Genomic DNA, 18,339 nt, shown 5'->3' on the forward strand with positions numbered 1-18,339 from the left:
CAAGACTAAGCCGGGCTTCACAGGCCCTGCATTGTATGTTGAGTAAGTTGGAGTTTTGAGTAAAGGACTGACACACTGCCTCGTGTTTCAAAAACATCACTCTAGCTACCATGTGGAGATTACACTATAGTGGAGCAAGGGTGGAAGCAGTGAGACAGAGGCCACTGCAATGTCCAGGAAAAAGATGATGGTGGCTTGCACTAAGTGTACAAGTGCGACAGGTGAGAGGTGAGAGCTGCTAAAGCGGATATGATTTGCTGATGAAATGTTTGATGTGGGATGTAAGAAAAAGAGAAAAGGTTTTCTTCCGAGTAACTGGAAAAATGAAGGTGCTTACTGAGATGGGGAAAAGCAGGAGAGGATCATGTTTTGGGGAGAGTATCACTTTAGTTTTAGTCATGTTAAGTTTGAGAGGCGTCTAAGTGGAGATGTCGATTGGGCAGTTGTGTATACTGTATGTTCAGGGGAGAAGTCTGGGCTGGAGATTGAAATTTGGGAGTCTTAGCACAGAGACAGGCATTTACAGCAATAAGATTGTGTGATATAACCAAGGGGGTGAGTAGATATGGACAAGAGGTCCTGGAAGGAGCTATTAGGCCCTCACATGGAGGTCAGGGAGATGAGGAAGACCCAGCAGAGGAAACCGAGGAGTCGCCTTTCTCAAGAGAGAAAGTTGTTCCAGAAATCAAATGAAGAAAAAGCTTCCAGAAAGGATAACTCCTCAAATATGCCAAGTGCTACAGATGACCATTGATTGCATTCTGCAATGTTAAAGACATTAATGACCTTGACAAGAATACTTTTGGTGGAGTGGCAGAAATGAAAATCTGACTGGTTCAACAAGGAATGGAGGAGAGGAAGTGACAGGATACTGCCTTTTAATAAATTTAACTGCAAAGGGGAGCAGACCTGTCAGCATGACTGGTTTTTTTTTCAGTCACATTTAAATGCCTAAGTGTAGATACGGAGCAAGAGTTTGGCTGGATTTTATTAGGGGGCATTTTGCTAGGCACAGGGGCAAAAGGACAGCTGGGAAAGGGAGTTGAGAATGCCGGTAAAGGAATAATTGTAATGATGGACCATGAAATCTAAAGTCGGTTTAGGAAGCTGGGATTAGAACACATGAGGAGACTACATTCTTCTTGCATGTTATATAAACAGTGCCGTTTCTACCTAATTTACACACAGTCTTCACTGAGAACTACCTAGTTCTCTAACAGGAAGATTTCCTCTCTCACCTTTCGGCGAACTTTAGGAGAATATGGTCTTAAGTTTTCAATTTTAACTGTCTTACTTATTATGTTGTCAGATCAAACGGTTTCCCTGTCATTAGAACCAAGACACAACCAAATTAAAACCCTTATAAAACTCAAATTATGTGTGAAAAGTTCAGCAGCCAGGATTTGGAGGAAAATAATGACTTTAGTGAGATAATTATGAACAAAATGAGCAAGATGAGGCCAGTGAACATCTAGATTCAAAGAGCTGGGAAAGGTGGAACGACCCAAGAAGCCTTAAAAACCTTTGTTGTTGCTATGAAATCTTTAAAACATACTGAGAAGAGTGAAACCTGTTTACATTCAGCTCTATTGTATTCTAACATTTTGCCACTTTTGCTTTAGATTTTTAAGTGTTTTATAAAGGAAGACTTTTTCAAAAGTACCCATTTCTCCCTCTGTCCCAGGGAAGCTCTGTTACTCATGGGAGTTGATCATATTCGTCTGGTGTGCTGGGGGTGGGACAAAAAGGTTGGGGGCCACCAGACCACTTCTCTTTCTTGTACACACACAAATTTGCCTTAAAAATCTTTATTTTTCCTTGTTGATAACATAAAATTCACTTCCTTGAATTTGCAAATAACAGTAGTGAATAATCTTCCACTGAGACTGTGAAGGAATGGCTATTCTTACGTGCTGCAGGGTTCCAGGGATGCTCCTATTTAAAAACTGCCCCTTACTTGTTGTTTCCCATCGCTCCTTGCTGCCAGGCCTTCATGTCTGGTGACTGGTACCCAGAAGCAGGTGGAGTCTGCTGGAGCAGAGAAGTCTGAGGAGGAGGGATTGGCATCGGCACCATGGAGCTCCCAGGGCTCAGAGCTGGAGCAAAGTTGGCCTCACCTTGAGGAACCATTCCTGCAAATTGACACAAATTAATTTATGTGAATACACTATACATTTATTAACCCCATAAGGATCTGTTATAATATATTTAGAGATAACCTAATCAACAGAGTAGGGAAAAAATGTCTGTCTCTCAAAATAAGGCAGGAAATTTGTATAAACAGATGGATAAACAAACACATAAGTTTGGAAGAATGCTTTCCATTCTCAGATGTTGATTTGGGTATTAGGATTACATATGATTTTTTTTCTGTTCTATTTTGCTTACATGAATTTTTAAGTATAAAAAACATATATGAACAGAAGTGACAGATTACTCGTGTAATAAAAATAAGTTGAAAAGGGAAAAATATAAGAACATGAGTGAATTGGAAAATGAGTGTTTTGTTGGCCACTATTCCTTAATCATCTGTGTAGGCTCTTCTTCCCTTCCGTCTTTTTTTGTTTTTTTTTTAGGTGCTATTGAGATATAATCTACATAACATCAAATTCAACCACTGACCTGCACAGTTCAGTGATTTTTAGTAAATTTATCAATTGTGCAACCATCACCACAATCCAGTTTGGACATTTTCATCACCTCCATATTCCCTGTGCCTGTTCGTAGTAAATCCCGCTCCTACCTCTACCTCCACTGATCTGCTTTCTGTCTCTACAGATTTGCTCTTTTATGGAAATTACATATGAATGTGATCATCTGAAGTGTTTTTGTTTCCAGCTTCTTTCACTTAGCATACTATTTCTGAGGTTCAACCATTCTGTAGCATTTATCAGTAGTTTGTTTCTTTTTATTCAGGATAGTTAATGATTTAACTATTGAAAATCAATTGACCATAAAAGTCAATCATTCTGTTGCAGTGATCTATATGTCTATATGTCTACGGCATCCAACTTTGTTCTTCCGTTTCAAAATTGTTTTAGCTGCTGTAGGTATTTCCATATAAATTGTAAGAGAAGCTTGTCAATTATCCAAAAAGCATGTTATTTTTTGATAGAAATTGCATTGAATTGTAAGATCAATTTGGAGTGAATTATCTTTTCAGTCCTTTTCTCTCTGATTTCCATCGCTGTGTCTTCAAGTTCACTCTTTTTTCTTTTGTAATGTCTAATCTGCTTCTTATCCTATCCAAGATATTTTTTCACCTTAGACATTATAATTTTCATCTCCAGAAGTTTGATTTATTTATTTATTTTTTCTTCCATACCTTTATTTCACATGTTCAGGCTTTCCTCTAACTTCTTGAACATACAGAATAAATGTATAATTTATAATTGTCTTAACATCTCTGTCTACTAATTCTATCAGTTGTATAATTTCTGGGTTGGTTTTGATGGACTAATTTTTCTCCTCATAATTAGTTTTACTTTCCTGCTTGTTTGCCTGGTAATTTAAAAAATGATTTCATGCCTTGTGAATTTTACCTTGTTAGGTGCTCAATTTTTTAAATTCCTTTAAATATTTTTGACATTTGTCTGAGTCATGGTTAGGTTACATGGACACAGTTTAATTCTTTTGGATCTTGTGCCTAATGAGACAAGAGCAGGGTTTATTCTTGCCCATTACTGAGGCAAAACCTTTCTGAGTATTCTGCTTGATACACCATGAATTATGAGTTTTCTCTTCTGGCTGGTGGAAAGAGGAACTGGTTCTGTGTGAACTCTGAAGACTGTTCCCTCTAATCTTTTCAGGTGTTTTCCCTGGCCTTGGTTTGTGTACATACAACAAACGAACACACACACACACACACACACACACACACACACACACGCGCACACACACTTTCTCAGCTGAAGATGTCAGCGGGACCCTCTGTATATCCCGGTAGTTCTCTCTCTCTGTGACTCTCTCTTCTCTGGTACTGTGCCCTGAGACTTCTAGCTCTCCTGGACTCCCAGCTCCATTGCCTCAACTTGGGGAAACCACTTGCTCTTGGTGGATTCCCCCTCCCTTCAGCATAGACTGGGCAGTTTCGAGAACTGGTTTATTATAATGTACTTTGACTTTTTGTTTTGGATAGGAGAATAAATTTGGTCCCTGTTACTCCATCTTGGCCAAAAGTGGAAGTTTATAACAATTTAAAAAAGTAAAAATGAGCTTCTTTTTGTTTTGTTATGTTAGGACTTTGTATTTTTTTTCCCCTGACAATTACATTTCACAGTTAAATACTTTTGAGGTAGAGAAAGTTATAAAAGTGCAGAAAAAAGAATGTCATAATTTGATTACCCACAATTTAGTATAATATTTAGTATAATAATCTGTGTTCTGTAATTGTTAACATGATAAGTTTTCTCTTTTTTTTTTTGGTTTGGTTAATCTGGTCAGAGAGGTAGTTAATTTATTCACATTTGTTTTTTATAGGCTACAATTTTAAATTTCTTGTGAAAGTCGAGCCAATTATAGACTTGCTACACTTTTTTTCTTTATTAAATGTTTACCTTTTTGCTTTGTTTTGGTTAAGACTGTAAAAATAAAGCTATATATTTTCTCCTTGCTGCTTCCTACATATGTAATTTAATCTCTGGTAAATAATTTTGACTTTGAATATACAGAGAAAAAAATTTTTTCTGTTTATGACTCTACAGGGTGGGTTTTTTCTCCCATCATCTTCTTCATATATGTTGATTGTCTTTGCATTAATTCTACATTTTAAATTTCAACTATTTTGATTGTGAGCCTTAAAAACCACTTGTCTGTTCTTAATGCATGTTGAACCTTATATGTGATGAAATAATTTCTTTCAGAAAAATATCTGTATGTAAAGGGGAAAAGATACTTATCACATTCTGGATTACTCTGTGGGGTCCAAGTAAACAATAAATACGAGACTCCAAGTACATCGACATGTTTTTTGATAGTTCTTTCTGGCCTTATCTCAGATTTTAAGTAGCCATGTTTTCCTTATCAGATGACCTAATTTTAGTAGAAAGAACCAGCCTGTCAATAACGAATTACAGAGGTAGTTACAGTTCTAGTCCCAGTTCTGCCACTACATAGTACTTTGGGTTCCTTGAACCAGACAATCTAGTTTAACAAGTCTACTATTCCATCTTTGCCTATACTATGTTAATTCTCCCTGTTGGATCATAAATACATCACAGCCATCTAACAGCAGCAACTAGAATTAAGATTCATCTTTCCTTTCATTTATTTCTTCAACTCTCCCCTAGACCACTGTGCTAAGCACTTGAGAAACAAAGATTAAAAAATCACATGCTACTCATTCAAGGAACTTGCTATTTCAAAAGAAAGGCAGCTAACAAGTGGCTATAAGATGGTGGTGAGTGGTTATGACTGGGAGTATGAGAGAAGGCTTCCCAGAGGAGACACCTCTGAGAGGAGAAAGGAACAGGAATGAGACAAGTGAGGGAAGGATATTTTAGACAGAGGGTTCAGGATATACAAAGACCTAGAGGTGAAAGAGAGCAAGATAAGTACTCTTTCCTGGAGCTTGAAAAGTTTGTTATAGCTGGAACATTGAGAAATGGAGGGAAGGGGAAGTGGAGGTAAGGAGTCTAGCTTTGGACAAGTTGAGTTTGGGGTGTTGGTAGAAAATTCAATTATGTCCTGTAGGCAGCTATACACATGAGCTGAGAGATCTGGTTTAGAGACAGAGAACAGTCATTAGTACGAAGAGGTCACTGCAGCCACAGGAGTTGATGGGATCACTGAGGAGGAGTCAGCGGAGTAACATGTTTACGGTGTAGTTCACAGAAGAGGCAGCTCTGGATGGGCTTCAAGGTATTCATGAAGTGGGTACAAAAACTTAAAAAAAAAATCCCTCATATTTACTTTGAATAGTGTCTTTAGTATAAAATGAAATTTAAATGTCTTTGTTGTAGTGCATTCATCTTCATGGCATGATAGTCTAGAAAAACTTTCTGTTTTCAGAAATAAAGAAAGCATACTCTGTAACAGTTTACCTACAAGTTCCTTCCTCCACTTTGGGCCTATATTAGGTGCAAGATGCCAAAGCAAAACGCTAAAGCAAAGCTAATGTAGTCATCCTTTGGTATAACTGTCATCAATTAGCACAGGGATCAGCAAATTTGTTCTGCCAAGGGCCAGATAAATATTTTCGGTTTTGCAGGCAGTAAGATTTCTGTAATTACTCCACTCTGTTGTGTGAAACCAGCTATAGACAATATGTAAACTAATGAGCGTGACTGTGTTCCAATAAAACTTTATTTACAAAAAACATGTAGTGGCTTTTCTTGTTGTTGTTTGTTTTTGTTTTTTGAGAAGGCTTGCTTTGAAAGGTTGGAACTTTTCTAGAACTTGAATTTGTACCAACATAAAGCCTGGTCTTAAAGCCTCCTACCAGGCTGCTGATCATACTTGAGCAAGTTTAAAACTTAGAACAATGAAAGAAATTACAAACATTTCATCTTTAAACGCTCTTCTCATCTCCAGAAAAACTAACAATTTTCCTCCTATTATTTTAAAGCAGTTCATAGAAGAACTGAAAGCTCTACCATTTCATTTCAGTGTGCAACTGGATGAAATTACTACTCTCTCCAATGTATCTGCTTCGGGGATTTGTTTGAAGTCTAACTGCTGGCTTTATCAAAGAAAAATTCTTATTTTGTGAAAAGTATTTTTTATCAATCTTGTCAACTTCATCGGAATTGGGGCTTTGAAGCACTGCCTTTCCGGTGGGTTTGTTAAGGAATGGGAGCAGGAAAGGAAGTTCTCTGTTCTTCGCTTCCAGAGAAGGAGGTGTTAAAGAGCATGACTGAATATTGACAGAAGTACTATTTTTACTTTTATAAGAGAAAAAAATCCTTGGAGAATTTATTAATGTTTGGCTGACTTGTAGTTAGTTGTTGGTCCCTCCCCCACAATGAATGAGATAAATCTTTTGATTCAAGGCTCTGCAATCAATATCATGAGTGCTAAGAATCTATTTGCTGTTTTGGTTAAGTTGCCATTTTGGAAGAGGAATGGGGAGATGTAACTACAGAAGTCTTCTAATGTTGGAGGAAGTACTTCTTTAGGTTAAAGAGAAAAGGCCTTGTCAAATTCTTTGTATATAGAAATTGCAAGAAATAAAACTCTTTTGAAGGCCACTCCTGTTCAGAAAACTTGTAATTAAAATATGGATTTATAATCCTTTTGTTGCCCACACAGAGAGTGTCAGAGCTATAAACCAGCCAAAGATGACTTCATAGTCTTGAGGACAAAAGAACTGATGTGGCATAATTTTGATTAAAATGTCTTAGAGATTTCTGGTGCTCCCTGATACAAGTCTCCCTAGATACTTAATTTAATAGTCCAAGGATTTTAGCGTTTGTCGCCATAAGAATGAAAAGTCTAAATTGATTTGGCTGTGAAAGTTGGTAAGTATAGTGCCATGTGAAAAATCTCTATATAACTTCACCATTTTATTCAAGTCAAACAGCGGCCTTCTCACTGAAATTCATTTTTAAATAGCTTAAAATTTACTTTTTCTTTCACTTACAAAATCAAGGGATTTATTTCAAATTTTTTCAGGAATTTGCCATTCATTTTGCATCAAAGTTTGATTAAACATGGTGGATTAATCAAATATGTTTTACTGCTACTACCTATTAGAATCTCAAAGAGATAGAAGAAAAGTAAAAAAAGATATCAGCACTTAGGATAAAGAGAATGGAAGTGAGAGAGTGCAAATGAAAGATTAAAAAAGAAAAAAACCTTTTAGAAGGCAGAAAGTTGCCTAATATTGCAGGAATAGCTTACAACCTAAGCAGCTCTGAGTGGTGACGCCAATGAGAAGTCTGAGATACTCTATGAAGATTGATTATCTTTATGTAAACTATCAAAAACAAAATCTCCAACATAATGAAAAACCTGCAGCCAAGCTTTGAGTTAATGTAATTAACCCACTGTCTGAACTGGACTTTCAATAGATTCTTGTAAGGATCCATGACAGAAAGTAAAAACATGAGAGAATGTGCTTTGCACATAAAATGTTACAAAGTTCAGAGTCCGACACGTCCTTATAGATCCTCTAATTTAATAATCTTAGACCATTCAACCACCGTGTTTCACCGAAAATAACACCTAGCCGGACAATCAGCTCTAATGTGTCTTTTGGAGCAAAAATTAACATAAGACCTGGTATTATATTATATTAATTATATTTAATTATATTAATTATATTATATATTACATTACATTACATTAAATATTATATTATACCCGGTATTATATTACACTATACTATACTAATGTTATATTAGACCCTGTTTTATAGTAAAATAAGACCAGGTCTTATATTAATTTTTGTTCCAAAAGACGCATTAGAGCTGATTGCCTGATGAGGTCTTATATTCGGGGAAACACGGCATTTAGTGGCAAATGCTGAGTCTGGAGCCTGGACCTCCTGACTCCAGGGTTGAGTCCTTCTTATTTAGCACACTACTTCAATGTCACTGAATGGAAACTCAAATGAAGAGAGACCTGTATGTGGTATACTTATGAAAGCACCGTACTTGTGATTCTCATACCTGATCCTGGATACTGGAAGACATTCTGCTGCATCTGAGGATTGATTCCAGTGCCAAACTGTCCTCCCATGTTGCCTGTCATGCCTCTGTTCACCATGCTGTTGCGGTTGGCCAAGGTTGCCTCAGGATTTGCTGCCAGTTGTGAAAACGGGCTGGTAGAAGCAGGTGGGGTTCCTGGATTTGTACCATAGTTTGGTGGGTAGGGGAATTGCTGCGGAGCACCCTGAGGAAGACGGGGGTTCCCCATTTGAACTGGCAGTCCAGATGAGGGAGGGAGGTTGTTCCCAAAGCTTTGTTGCCTCATGAGCATGGCTCTTTGCTGCTGTATTAGCTGCCTCTGTCGGTGCTGTTGACTGTACAACTCCCGCTGGCGCTGTGCCAACATTTGGGCATTCAGGGGTGGCTGCAAAGGATGAAAAATTCTTTACTTATTAATATTATTATTATAATCATTACCTATTTTGGAAAGCTTACCAGAGAAAGCCTAGTCACTTGGGGCAATAAAACATGTAGCAATTATCAGTGTACAAAGGAAAATAAAACAGAAAAGGAACAAAAACCTCTCAAGTAATAATTACAGGAGAGAAAATGAATTAAATATATTTTATAGATTAAAGATAGTTGAGAAATGCTAAAACAATATCTGACCACTAACGTGGGTTAAATGCTCAAAAGTCACACACAAAACTGAGAAAAGTCAAAGAAAGTATATAGTGATTAGTAGTATAATACAGGTCATGAAAACTGTTCAAAGAAAAATGAAAACCATAAAGAAAAGAAAAAAAATGTGCTTAATGACTTCTATCTTATCTGACATTAGGTTGTTATGAGACTTTTTTCTTTTCCATCTCCAAAAAATTTACTGTTTCTAGTATGGAGAAATTCAGTTTCCCCCTTTTCTCACTAAAATCATTTATTCCAGTTTACTGAAATGAATAAAGTGTAACTATAGGCCATTTTAATTTTCTTCACATATTCTTTTTTGTTTCTTCCAATTTATCTATAATGAACATGTATTATTTTAACAATGAGAAAAACCTACAAATATATTATAAAAGGAAAAAATCAGAAATCCAGGATCCATAATGCCAAATAAACTGTTGCTTAAAAAGAAAGTAATTAATTAGAAATAAAATACTAAACAGAAATATATAGAACTAGCTATGATATATTATTGTAGTATAAGACTACTCTAGGCATTAGAGTGTTTTAATAGCTATAATATTATGAATGAAGAAAGAAGTGGTAAAATTAGGTTGAAATTACATTTTGGTCTAATTTGCAAAGCAATATGGCATGTCAATAAAGCCTTCCTCAGAAAATGTCAATTCAGATTGAGAAAATGATTAAAGCATATGGCTCCACTGAAATTAAACTTGCTAACTAAATGTAGTCTAACCTAGAAAAACTGTGACATATAACTTTCTGACAGAAATCAACTTTATGAGAGTTCTAAAAAAAGGGTCTTGTTTCCTTATAATCTAATTACCCTTGCATGAGCTAACCACTGAGATTTTTAAGACAGAGAAACCCAAATCTGGATCCATGAGATGTCAGTATCTATTGCTTATCAACACTTTCTGTTAATATTTACCCTTATGGTTACTGTTGGCTTTCCACATTTGCCCCAAATCCATCTATGTCCACTTTTTGGAGAAAATAAGAGTTCTGTTTGAATCCTCTCTAAAATCCCTCATCTCCCAAATTTTTATGTAAACTAGGTTAAGGAAACATAAAAAAGTAGTTGAAGCAAAAATATTAAAGTATGTGTGGAAGATAAGTAGGGAGTGAGTACTAGATAGAACTAAGAAGGCTGCCCAGTTCTTTTTATGTTTAAAGTTCCAATGGCTCTGGGTTCATATACAAGGATTGTCAAATTCAAAAAAACATAGAAAATGCTGATGCTCAGAGAACACAAGATAGTTAAGATAACTCAGCAAGATGAGTGGGTTTTGGATCCGGTTTCAGGTATGATTCACACAGTCTCATATCTTAGGCTTCTTATTACTGATACTATTTAGTACAGTAGTAAGAGTTTTCTACTTAGTCAGCTGGTATCTAATGGCAATGACAACAATAACAATAAAATAAAACAAAGAACCCTCGGCTTTTGATCAAGTACTGGTAAGGGGTATCACAAGTTCATTATAAATTCATTCTAGAAGAGAGCTACACTAAGAAACATCATTAAAAGATCAGCTCACAGACCATTTAAAAACATTCAAGTCAACACAGCTTGGGTTAGAGAGTACAAACAATGCCTGCTTTTCTCACGTTACCTGCGCTGTAATTTGCTGCTGCATGCCTGATCTCATATTGATGCCAACAGGAGCGTTTGCTGCAAACTGGTTCAAGATAGCTTGCCGATTTTGATGAATCAACTAGAGAAAAATGGAAAAATGAGATATGTTTCTACATACAAACATAGCACAGCCCTTATAGGTAACACAAACATTTTATTGATTACTAACAAGTTTAGTAAGATTATTTCTCATGTTTATTTGCCAAAAGGCTGGTAATTCCTAACATTTAGCAAATATTTCCTGCCTACAGAACACTAAATATGGCAGAGCATTTAAAAGTAGAATACACACGTACATACATGTATATGCATAGGCATACATCCATACATATATGCACACGTACATATATGTACGTGTGTATATACCTATGTGCATATGAATTATGTGTGTGTTCTACTTTTAAACACTCTGTCATAAATGCTCTGCCACTAAATATATCTGTATACACACACACACACACACACACACACACACATGCATTTACTGTACTTTTAAAAACATGTTAATACTTAGTTATTTCAGGTAAGTGCAAAAGAGAAAGAAAAGAAACAGTTCTAGGTCATAAAACTATTGTGAGTAAAAAAGTAAGTATACAACAGGGTACATTCTAAAAAAGTCTAGAAGATGAATGGAAAAGTTGAGGTACTTCTCACTTGGAGAATGCCTATCTAATGGGTACATATTTGGGAAAAATCCAATGTGATTTCATGAGCTGGAGAGAATTATGTAAGAAACAAATGGTCTGAGAAAACGGACTATTTATTTAACTGGAAGAAGTAATTACTTTAGACCAGCATCTCCCAAATTGGTGTTCTAAAGAACATTGTTCTGCAGGATATTAATAGATGTGCTGGGAAATAGCATGCTGTGCTGTATTAAGTATTGGAAACGATGGGTTACATAAGGTGAAACAGATTTTGTTACTGCAGTAATTCTATGAGACTTTAATTGGCCAAAGCACATTGTAGATCTCCAAGAAGGGGATATACTGTGCCACGCATTTATCATAAACCTTTTTTTCTGACATGTAGCCATTAACATTATCTCTAGAATAATCTTTTATGGAATGCTAGTTTGAAAGGTGCTGTCTATATTAGACTTAGGGTTCTAGGTCATAGGTATGCCTTAACTTTATCAGGTAACAAAACAAGCATCCTTGAAGATGATACCGCCTTATAAAATCTACAGCTTAAATACTTTCTTGCTCAGTAATTTGGTATGAATAAGCTGTCCAGAGAGATAACAGTAATAATAATATCAATACTATTTTGTGTTTATATGGTGCCTCATAATTTATAAATTACTTATAAAACATATTGATATCATATATTAAGACAGCATATTTAATATCTTATATTTTAATAAAAAATAATATATTTTAACATACTATATGCAAACTAGAAAGCTTATGAAAGTTTTATAAGAGAATCCAAGAGCTATGAACAGTGATTAAATCTCTCACCTCTAAGTAGCTCAATTCTTAATTCTGGTTTCATTCATTTTCTGATTCCCAGAAAACAAACTGATTTGGGGAGAAAAGCTCAATACAATCTAAATATTAAAATTATAACTTTCAGCCATTGTGAAATAGGAGAAAACATCTGGAATCACTTCAAAAATAGTACCAACCTTATGATTTTAAAAGTCAAAGGGACTCTTAAGTACTCAAATCTACATACTTCTTAACAGACCATGGACATGAGTTTGAATAAACTGTTTAATGTGACAAAGGTTTATCAAAAAACTCAGTATATGCAAGATAGTATATAAAGTGTGAAGGCTACAAAGGTGAGCAATTTCTGTCCTCTGGGAATTCTCTGTTGAGTGGCAGAGGCCAATCCAGAACAGGGCAACACACAAGTGCTGTAACGCATACATACAGACATCTACAGCAGCACAGATGGAGCAACTAACAACGTAGCGTAGGACATGACAGCAGAGACCAAGGCAGGAGTGAGCTCAATGGGACTCTGAGAGGTGACAATGCCAGGTGGCAAGGAGAATGGTAGTTAACTTCAGCAGAACGAACAGCAAGTATAACAAAGAAGAGAAGGCAATGAAGACAAGTGAAAATACTTTAATTCTTAGTGATACAGAGAAGTAAAATTGCTCGGGGAGTGAGAGCTGGGATTCCAAATTTACAGCTTTATATATTATTTGAATTGTGAGATACTGTGAGATGAAATGGGTGGGATGGAGGAAAGATGCTTGAGAAGTGGTGAAAATGAAAAAAACAAACCTTAGAAAATAAATAGGCTATTTTTAGAAGTAGAAGGAATTATTCTAAATAGCAGCAATCTACAAGTACTTTCTGTTAAAAGAAAAAAATGATTATTTCTGCCCATGAAATAACTCTGATTCATTTTCTCCTCCCCTTGACTACCTGTGTGTGTAACTGTCTCACTCTGACCTGCTTCTTCTGATTACTAAAGTGCAACCCATTTTCTAGCAAGCAGGTCAAGTTCTACTTCTTCCACGGAAGTCTTCCCCAAAGGATCCCCATATCCTTCCTCTCCTTGGAAATCTTAACTTTTGGGGGAGAGAGGCTGGGTGTCCTTAGAGCTGGGGACACAAATTCAAAGGCCTATCAAGGGCAGGTCAAAAGGCTCGTTGTCAAAAGAAAATGTGGGGCTTGTGTTCAGTGGAAGACTACAACCCAGTCTACACACACACACACACACACACACACACACACACACACAAAACAACACACACACACACAGAGTTCAGGCTGGCTATCATTTCTTCTGTCTGAATGGAATGTTTTTTCAGTGCCTGAGCCAAAAGTCCTTCTATAGTAAACCTAAAAGATGATTATCTGGTCCAGAGAGTCTCAACCAGGGGTGATTCTACCCCACAAGGGACATTTGGCAATGTCTGAAGATATTTTTGTTGTCACAACTTAGGGAGGGGTTTCCATCAGAGGTCAGGGAGGCTGCTGAATAGCCTTCAATGCACGAAAGCCCCCCCACTCCCCCACTAACAAGAATCATGCAGCCCCAAAATGTTAGTAGTACCAAGGGTGAGAACCCTGATACAGCTACTGCATAAATTTTTACAAGACAAAGTTTTTAAAGAAGAATATTCTTTTATCAGGCAGTTTTCATTGCCAGAAATCTGGAGGTGAAATCTGCTTCTCTGTAGTTTTGATCTTTGATGTTAGTTCTATTTTCTGGTCACGTCTATTCTCTACAATATATAAAAGGTTATCAAGAGGGATTCTTACATCAGATCTATACCTTTCTTTAGTACCCTAACACATAACTATCTGGACTTGCCTAAGTATACCATATTTCTTTATCTGTCTTGACCGTTACTCCCTCTTCACATTATTCTTTTCTTGATAGTATGGAGACCATGCCCTTTGCTGGAGAAGAAAACAAAACTGAACAGAATAATTGCATCTTTTATCAGCCAGTGTTACACTATTTTCTATAAGCAGTAGGTCTACCCATTTTTGCTGCTGTCCTTTTCCCAAAAGAACTTTACAAGTTCTTTATAGGTATTACGGGTATATTTTCTTTCTTGAGTCTTGCTCATTTGAGATGTAAGCAGGCACTATACCTAAAGGCTTTAACTTTGTATTTGTTCTTCATCACCAGCTCCTTCCTTCATTTTTTGAAAGTCTCAACCAATGCATCTATACTGGTTTCCCAGGATGTCCTCCTCCTATCTGCCAACTGGGATTATTCACAACTGTAAAATCAAATTGAAAATCTTAGACTCTTTTACTCTTCGTGTACCGTATCCCAGTAAATGGGATACACTGAAAGTCAAGAAACCATATGCTTTTAAACTGATCTTAAGATCCATTCAAAAGAAACTATGTGTAGACCTGAGTATATCCTGTTCTTTCTTTTCTCAAATCATCAGGCACTCTGTGCTAACTTCCTGAGTGTTTGGCAAGAGGGAAGAAGGAAGGAGAGGATACGACCAACAAATAAACAGATGATATCAATCAAGTGAGATAAGTGTATTAAAAACAGCATGTTATGAATCTGATGTATTCTAGATACCGATCCTCTGTTATATGAGATTACAAATATCTTCCCTGAAATAACTTCCTCGAGTCTGTAGCTTGTTTTTTAACTTTGCTTATGGTATCTGGTAACTGAGAAGTTGTCAATTTTAGTGCAAACATCAACCTTTTCCTTTATGTCCTTTTTTTTTTTTTAAAGGGCCATAGCGATCTTCCCATATTCATATTTAGGTCATTAGAACACCTGGAATTCATTTCTGTGTTATAGTATGAGATAAGGATCCAATTTAACTTCCCCGCTCCATGGACAGTCAAATGTACCAGCATTTATTACACAGACCATCTTTTCTCCACTGATTGCCACCTCTGTCATTGACTAAGTCTCTATATAAAGTCTGGGTGTGTCTCTGGGCTAGTATGTTCCAATTGGTAGAACTGTCTATCCCTATGCCAGTTCCACATCATTGTGTTTTAAATCTTGCTATCTGGTAGGGCAAGTTCATTCTCATTCTTCTTTAAGATTGTATTCATGCTTCCAAAATGAGTTTAGCATCTATTTGTCAAATTCCATGTTGAGGGTTTGATTGGAATTCCACTAAATTTACAGATTAATTTCAGAACGATTGCTGTCTTTATGATAATCTTTTGATTTACAAATATCTTTTATTTGGATCTCCTTTTTGACTTTCAATTATGATTTATAATTTTCTAACTTTTGCATGTTGTGATATATTTTGAAATTAAATTTTCTAATTGGTTGTTAATAAGAAGAATTATCATTAATTTTAATTTCTTGATCTTTTATCTAGGAATCTTGCTGAACATCTCTATTAGTTCTAAGCTCCCTGTAGATTCTCTTGGATTTTTCTATGCAAGCCATTGTATTATTTATATACGATAATTTTGTTTCTCACATTTGCTTTCTATGTTACAAAATTCTATATATTTCAAAACTTTTAGTATGACGATGGTATTCTTTTTTTTTTTTGTCTGCACTGATATGAACTTACTTAAAATATACCATCTATCATTTAATGGAATTTAAGGCAAGAGAAAGGGTAGATGTTCCACTTTAGTTCACCAATTTGATCCCAACTGTGAATTTACCTATATGACATTAAATAATATATTTAAACCTCAATTTTTAAATACCCAAAGCTGACTATAAGTTCTGAAGTTGCCTCTATCTTATTTTTTGTATTCCTTCCAGTACCTAAGATAGTCCCTCTAAATATGTTTTATAAAAAATTAAATACAGGGGAACTATTAAGCGTTTCCTATTTTTATGCTCTCTATCTAATGATGAATGACAAGTTGTAACTAGAAGTAGTTCATCATTAACTTATACTCAGGACATGTCACTATTCTCTTCCTTTGTTGTTCTTTTCTTCCCTCTCTTCCGTTAATTCCTCTTTGAATCCTTTACTCCATCCCAGCACTGAAAAACTATCTTTTTGTTATTCTACCATTAACATTTTTTCCTGTCTTTCTCCCTTTCTTTTTCTCCCTTTCATCTCCTTTTTAAGTGAAATGTAAGCATATTTTATATTATTTATTACATTTATTGAACATAATTTTATAGTAATATCTAGTATTTATTAAGTGCTGCTACATGCCAGGTATTGTGCTACAAGCTTTAGATGAATTATCTCATTTAATCCACACAACCACTTACGATGTAAAGGAATTAGTTATTAGACTCTTTATAGACGAGGAACCAGAAGTTTTAAAGGGGTAAGTAATTTGATTGTCAACCACCTAAGTTAAGGTTAGAACTAGGATTTGAAACTAGGGCCAACTCTTATAACCAATGTATCATCATACTGCCTTTCTATTTCATCTTCTTTTTCTTCCTTCCTGAATTAGTAAGGCTCCAGAAAAATTCTTTAAATACTTAAAAAATAAAATACAAAGCAATATACACATATAAACAAATACAGAATGATTAATGACAAGAAGCATAAATCTACAGTCCCGGTCCGACTTCCCAGATACATACTTTTAACCATTTGCTTTTTTAGCTCCTAATGATTAGTTCTATTTTTGCTGCTTATACAATCTTGAATATTTATGCCACTACACCTTCTCATTACCTGTCATGAGAGAGAAGATTTAACTCACCCACAACTCCCACAACCCCAAACCATCCTTTCCCCATTCTCCTAATAACATCAGTAGGCTTCAATCACTCCAACTTCAAACAACAAAAATAAACTTCATTTTCGGTTTCAACAATCATGAACAGTATAGTATCGCTTGATACTTTATAAATTAAGCTGTGTTTCTGTTTATTGATTAATTGTACGATGTTCATCCTAAATATTTTTTATCTCAAAAAATAAAACTAAATTGCTTTTACATTGTAGGTGTCAAAGTACTTTGTTATGAGCCAGCGGTGGTGAAATGAATTAGTGTCCCCTTTCCTTATCCTAGCAGACCAAGGATGGTGTTTTGAGTGTTTCATAAAGGTTCTGGGACTAGACTTGACACCTTTATTGCAGCAATTGGGCTGTCTCATTACAAAGAGAGCACATGCCTTTCAAAAGTATCAGCAGCTAAACAAGAGCACTCACCTGCTGCTGTCCCTGTAATCGCTGTTGAAGTTGAAGTCTAAGTTGGTTGGGTGCAGCTGGAGGTCTGTTTAGAGTTTGCCTGGGCTGCATGCCCATGCCAGGTGAAAAAGCACCTCGGGGAGGTGTGACTTGAACAGGCATAGTCCCCAAGGAAGGTTTTTGCCTGACCATGCCTTGGAAAGGGCTAGTGAGATTGGCAGTAGGTGAAGGAGAAGAATACGGCTGGGAATAAAGGTTGGGTCTTTCTTCCATCATCAAAGGTGGAGTTGCTTGTTGTGGCGGAAATCGCTCTGACAATACATCTAATCCACCTCCCTATGAGAAAATAAGCCAGAACGTTTTATCAATAAATGTTTGCCAATAAGTGACACACTTCTTCATATAATTTGGGATGGAAGAGCATGTTATCTCTATAAAGTTTCATCATAATATATTCATGCTGAATTCATGAAGCTCTCCAGAAGTTTACTACCTAAAGGAATCACCTCTGAAAGTTACTGTGAAAAGGAGTAACAGATTAACTGAGACATTGAAAAATCTCAGTAAAAAAATGATAACACAGTTAAAATAAAGGCCTTAAATCAATGAAATGAAGCAAAAAGCTTTAAAAAGAACTTCACTTGCAAAGCCTAAGAAACAGCAAACTTTATATTTAATAGGTTACCACAGAAGTAGATTCTTTTTTTTTTTTTTTTAAGATTTTATTGGGCAAGGGGAACAGGGCTTTATTGGGGAACAGTATGTACTTCCGGGACTTTTTTCCAAGTCAAGTTGTTGTCCTTTCAATCTTAGTTGTGGAAGGCGCAGCTCAGCTCCAGGAATAGTCGCCGTTGCTAGTTGCAGGGAGGCACAGCCCACCACCCTTGTGGGAGTCG

General features: G+C 36.0%; 1 protein-coding gene across 9 annotated transcripts in view; it reads right to left on the bottom strand.

Annotated features, from left to right (window-relative positions):
* NCOA1 (nuclear receptor coactivator 1) overlaps positions 1–18,339 on the bottom strand; it is a 216,280-nt gene that overhangs the window by 14,019 nt on the left and 183,922 nt on the right. For all 9 annotated transcript variants that reach the window (XM_088796268.1, XM_088796267.1, XM_088796265.1 and 6 more), the window contains 4 exons: positions 17,465–17,779; positions 10,889–10,990; positions 8,610–9,012; positions 1,958–2,132 (listed from right to left, as the gene is read on the bottom strand). In XM_088796268.1, the coding sequence (XP_088652394.1) occupies positions 1,958–2,132; positions 8,610–9,012; positions 10,889–10,990; positions 17,465–17,779 (995 nt within the window). The remainder of the gene's footprint in view (positions 1–1,957; positions 2,133–8,609; positions 9,013–10,888; positions 10,991–17,464; positions 17,780–18,339) is intronic.

Source organism: Rhinolophus sinicus, chromosome 2 (assembly GCF_057876585.1).
Source record: "Rhinolophus sinicus isolate RSI-liver-muscle chromosome 2, RSI-T2T, whole genome shotgun sequence".
NCBI classification, from domain to species: domain Eukaryota; kingdom Metazoa; phylum Chordata; class Mammalia; order Chiroptera; family Rhinolophidae; genus Rhinolophus; species Rhinolophus sinicus.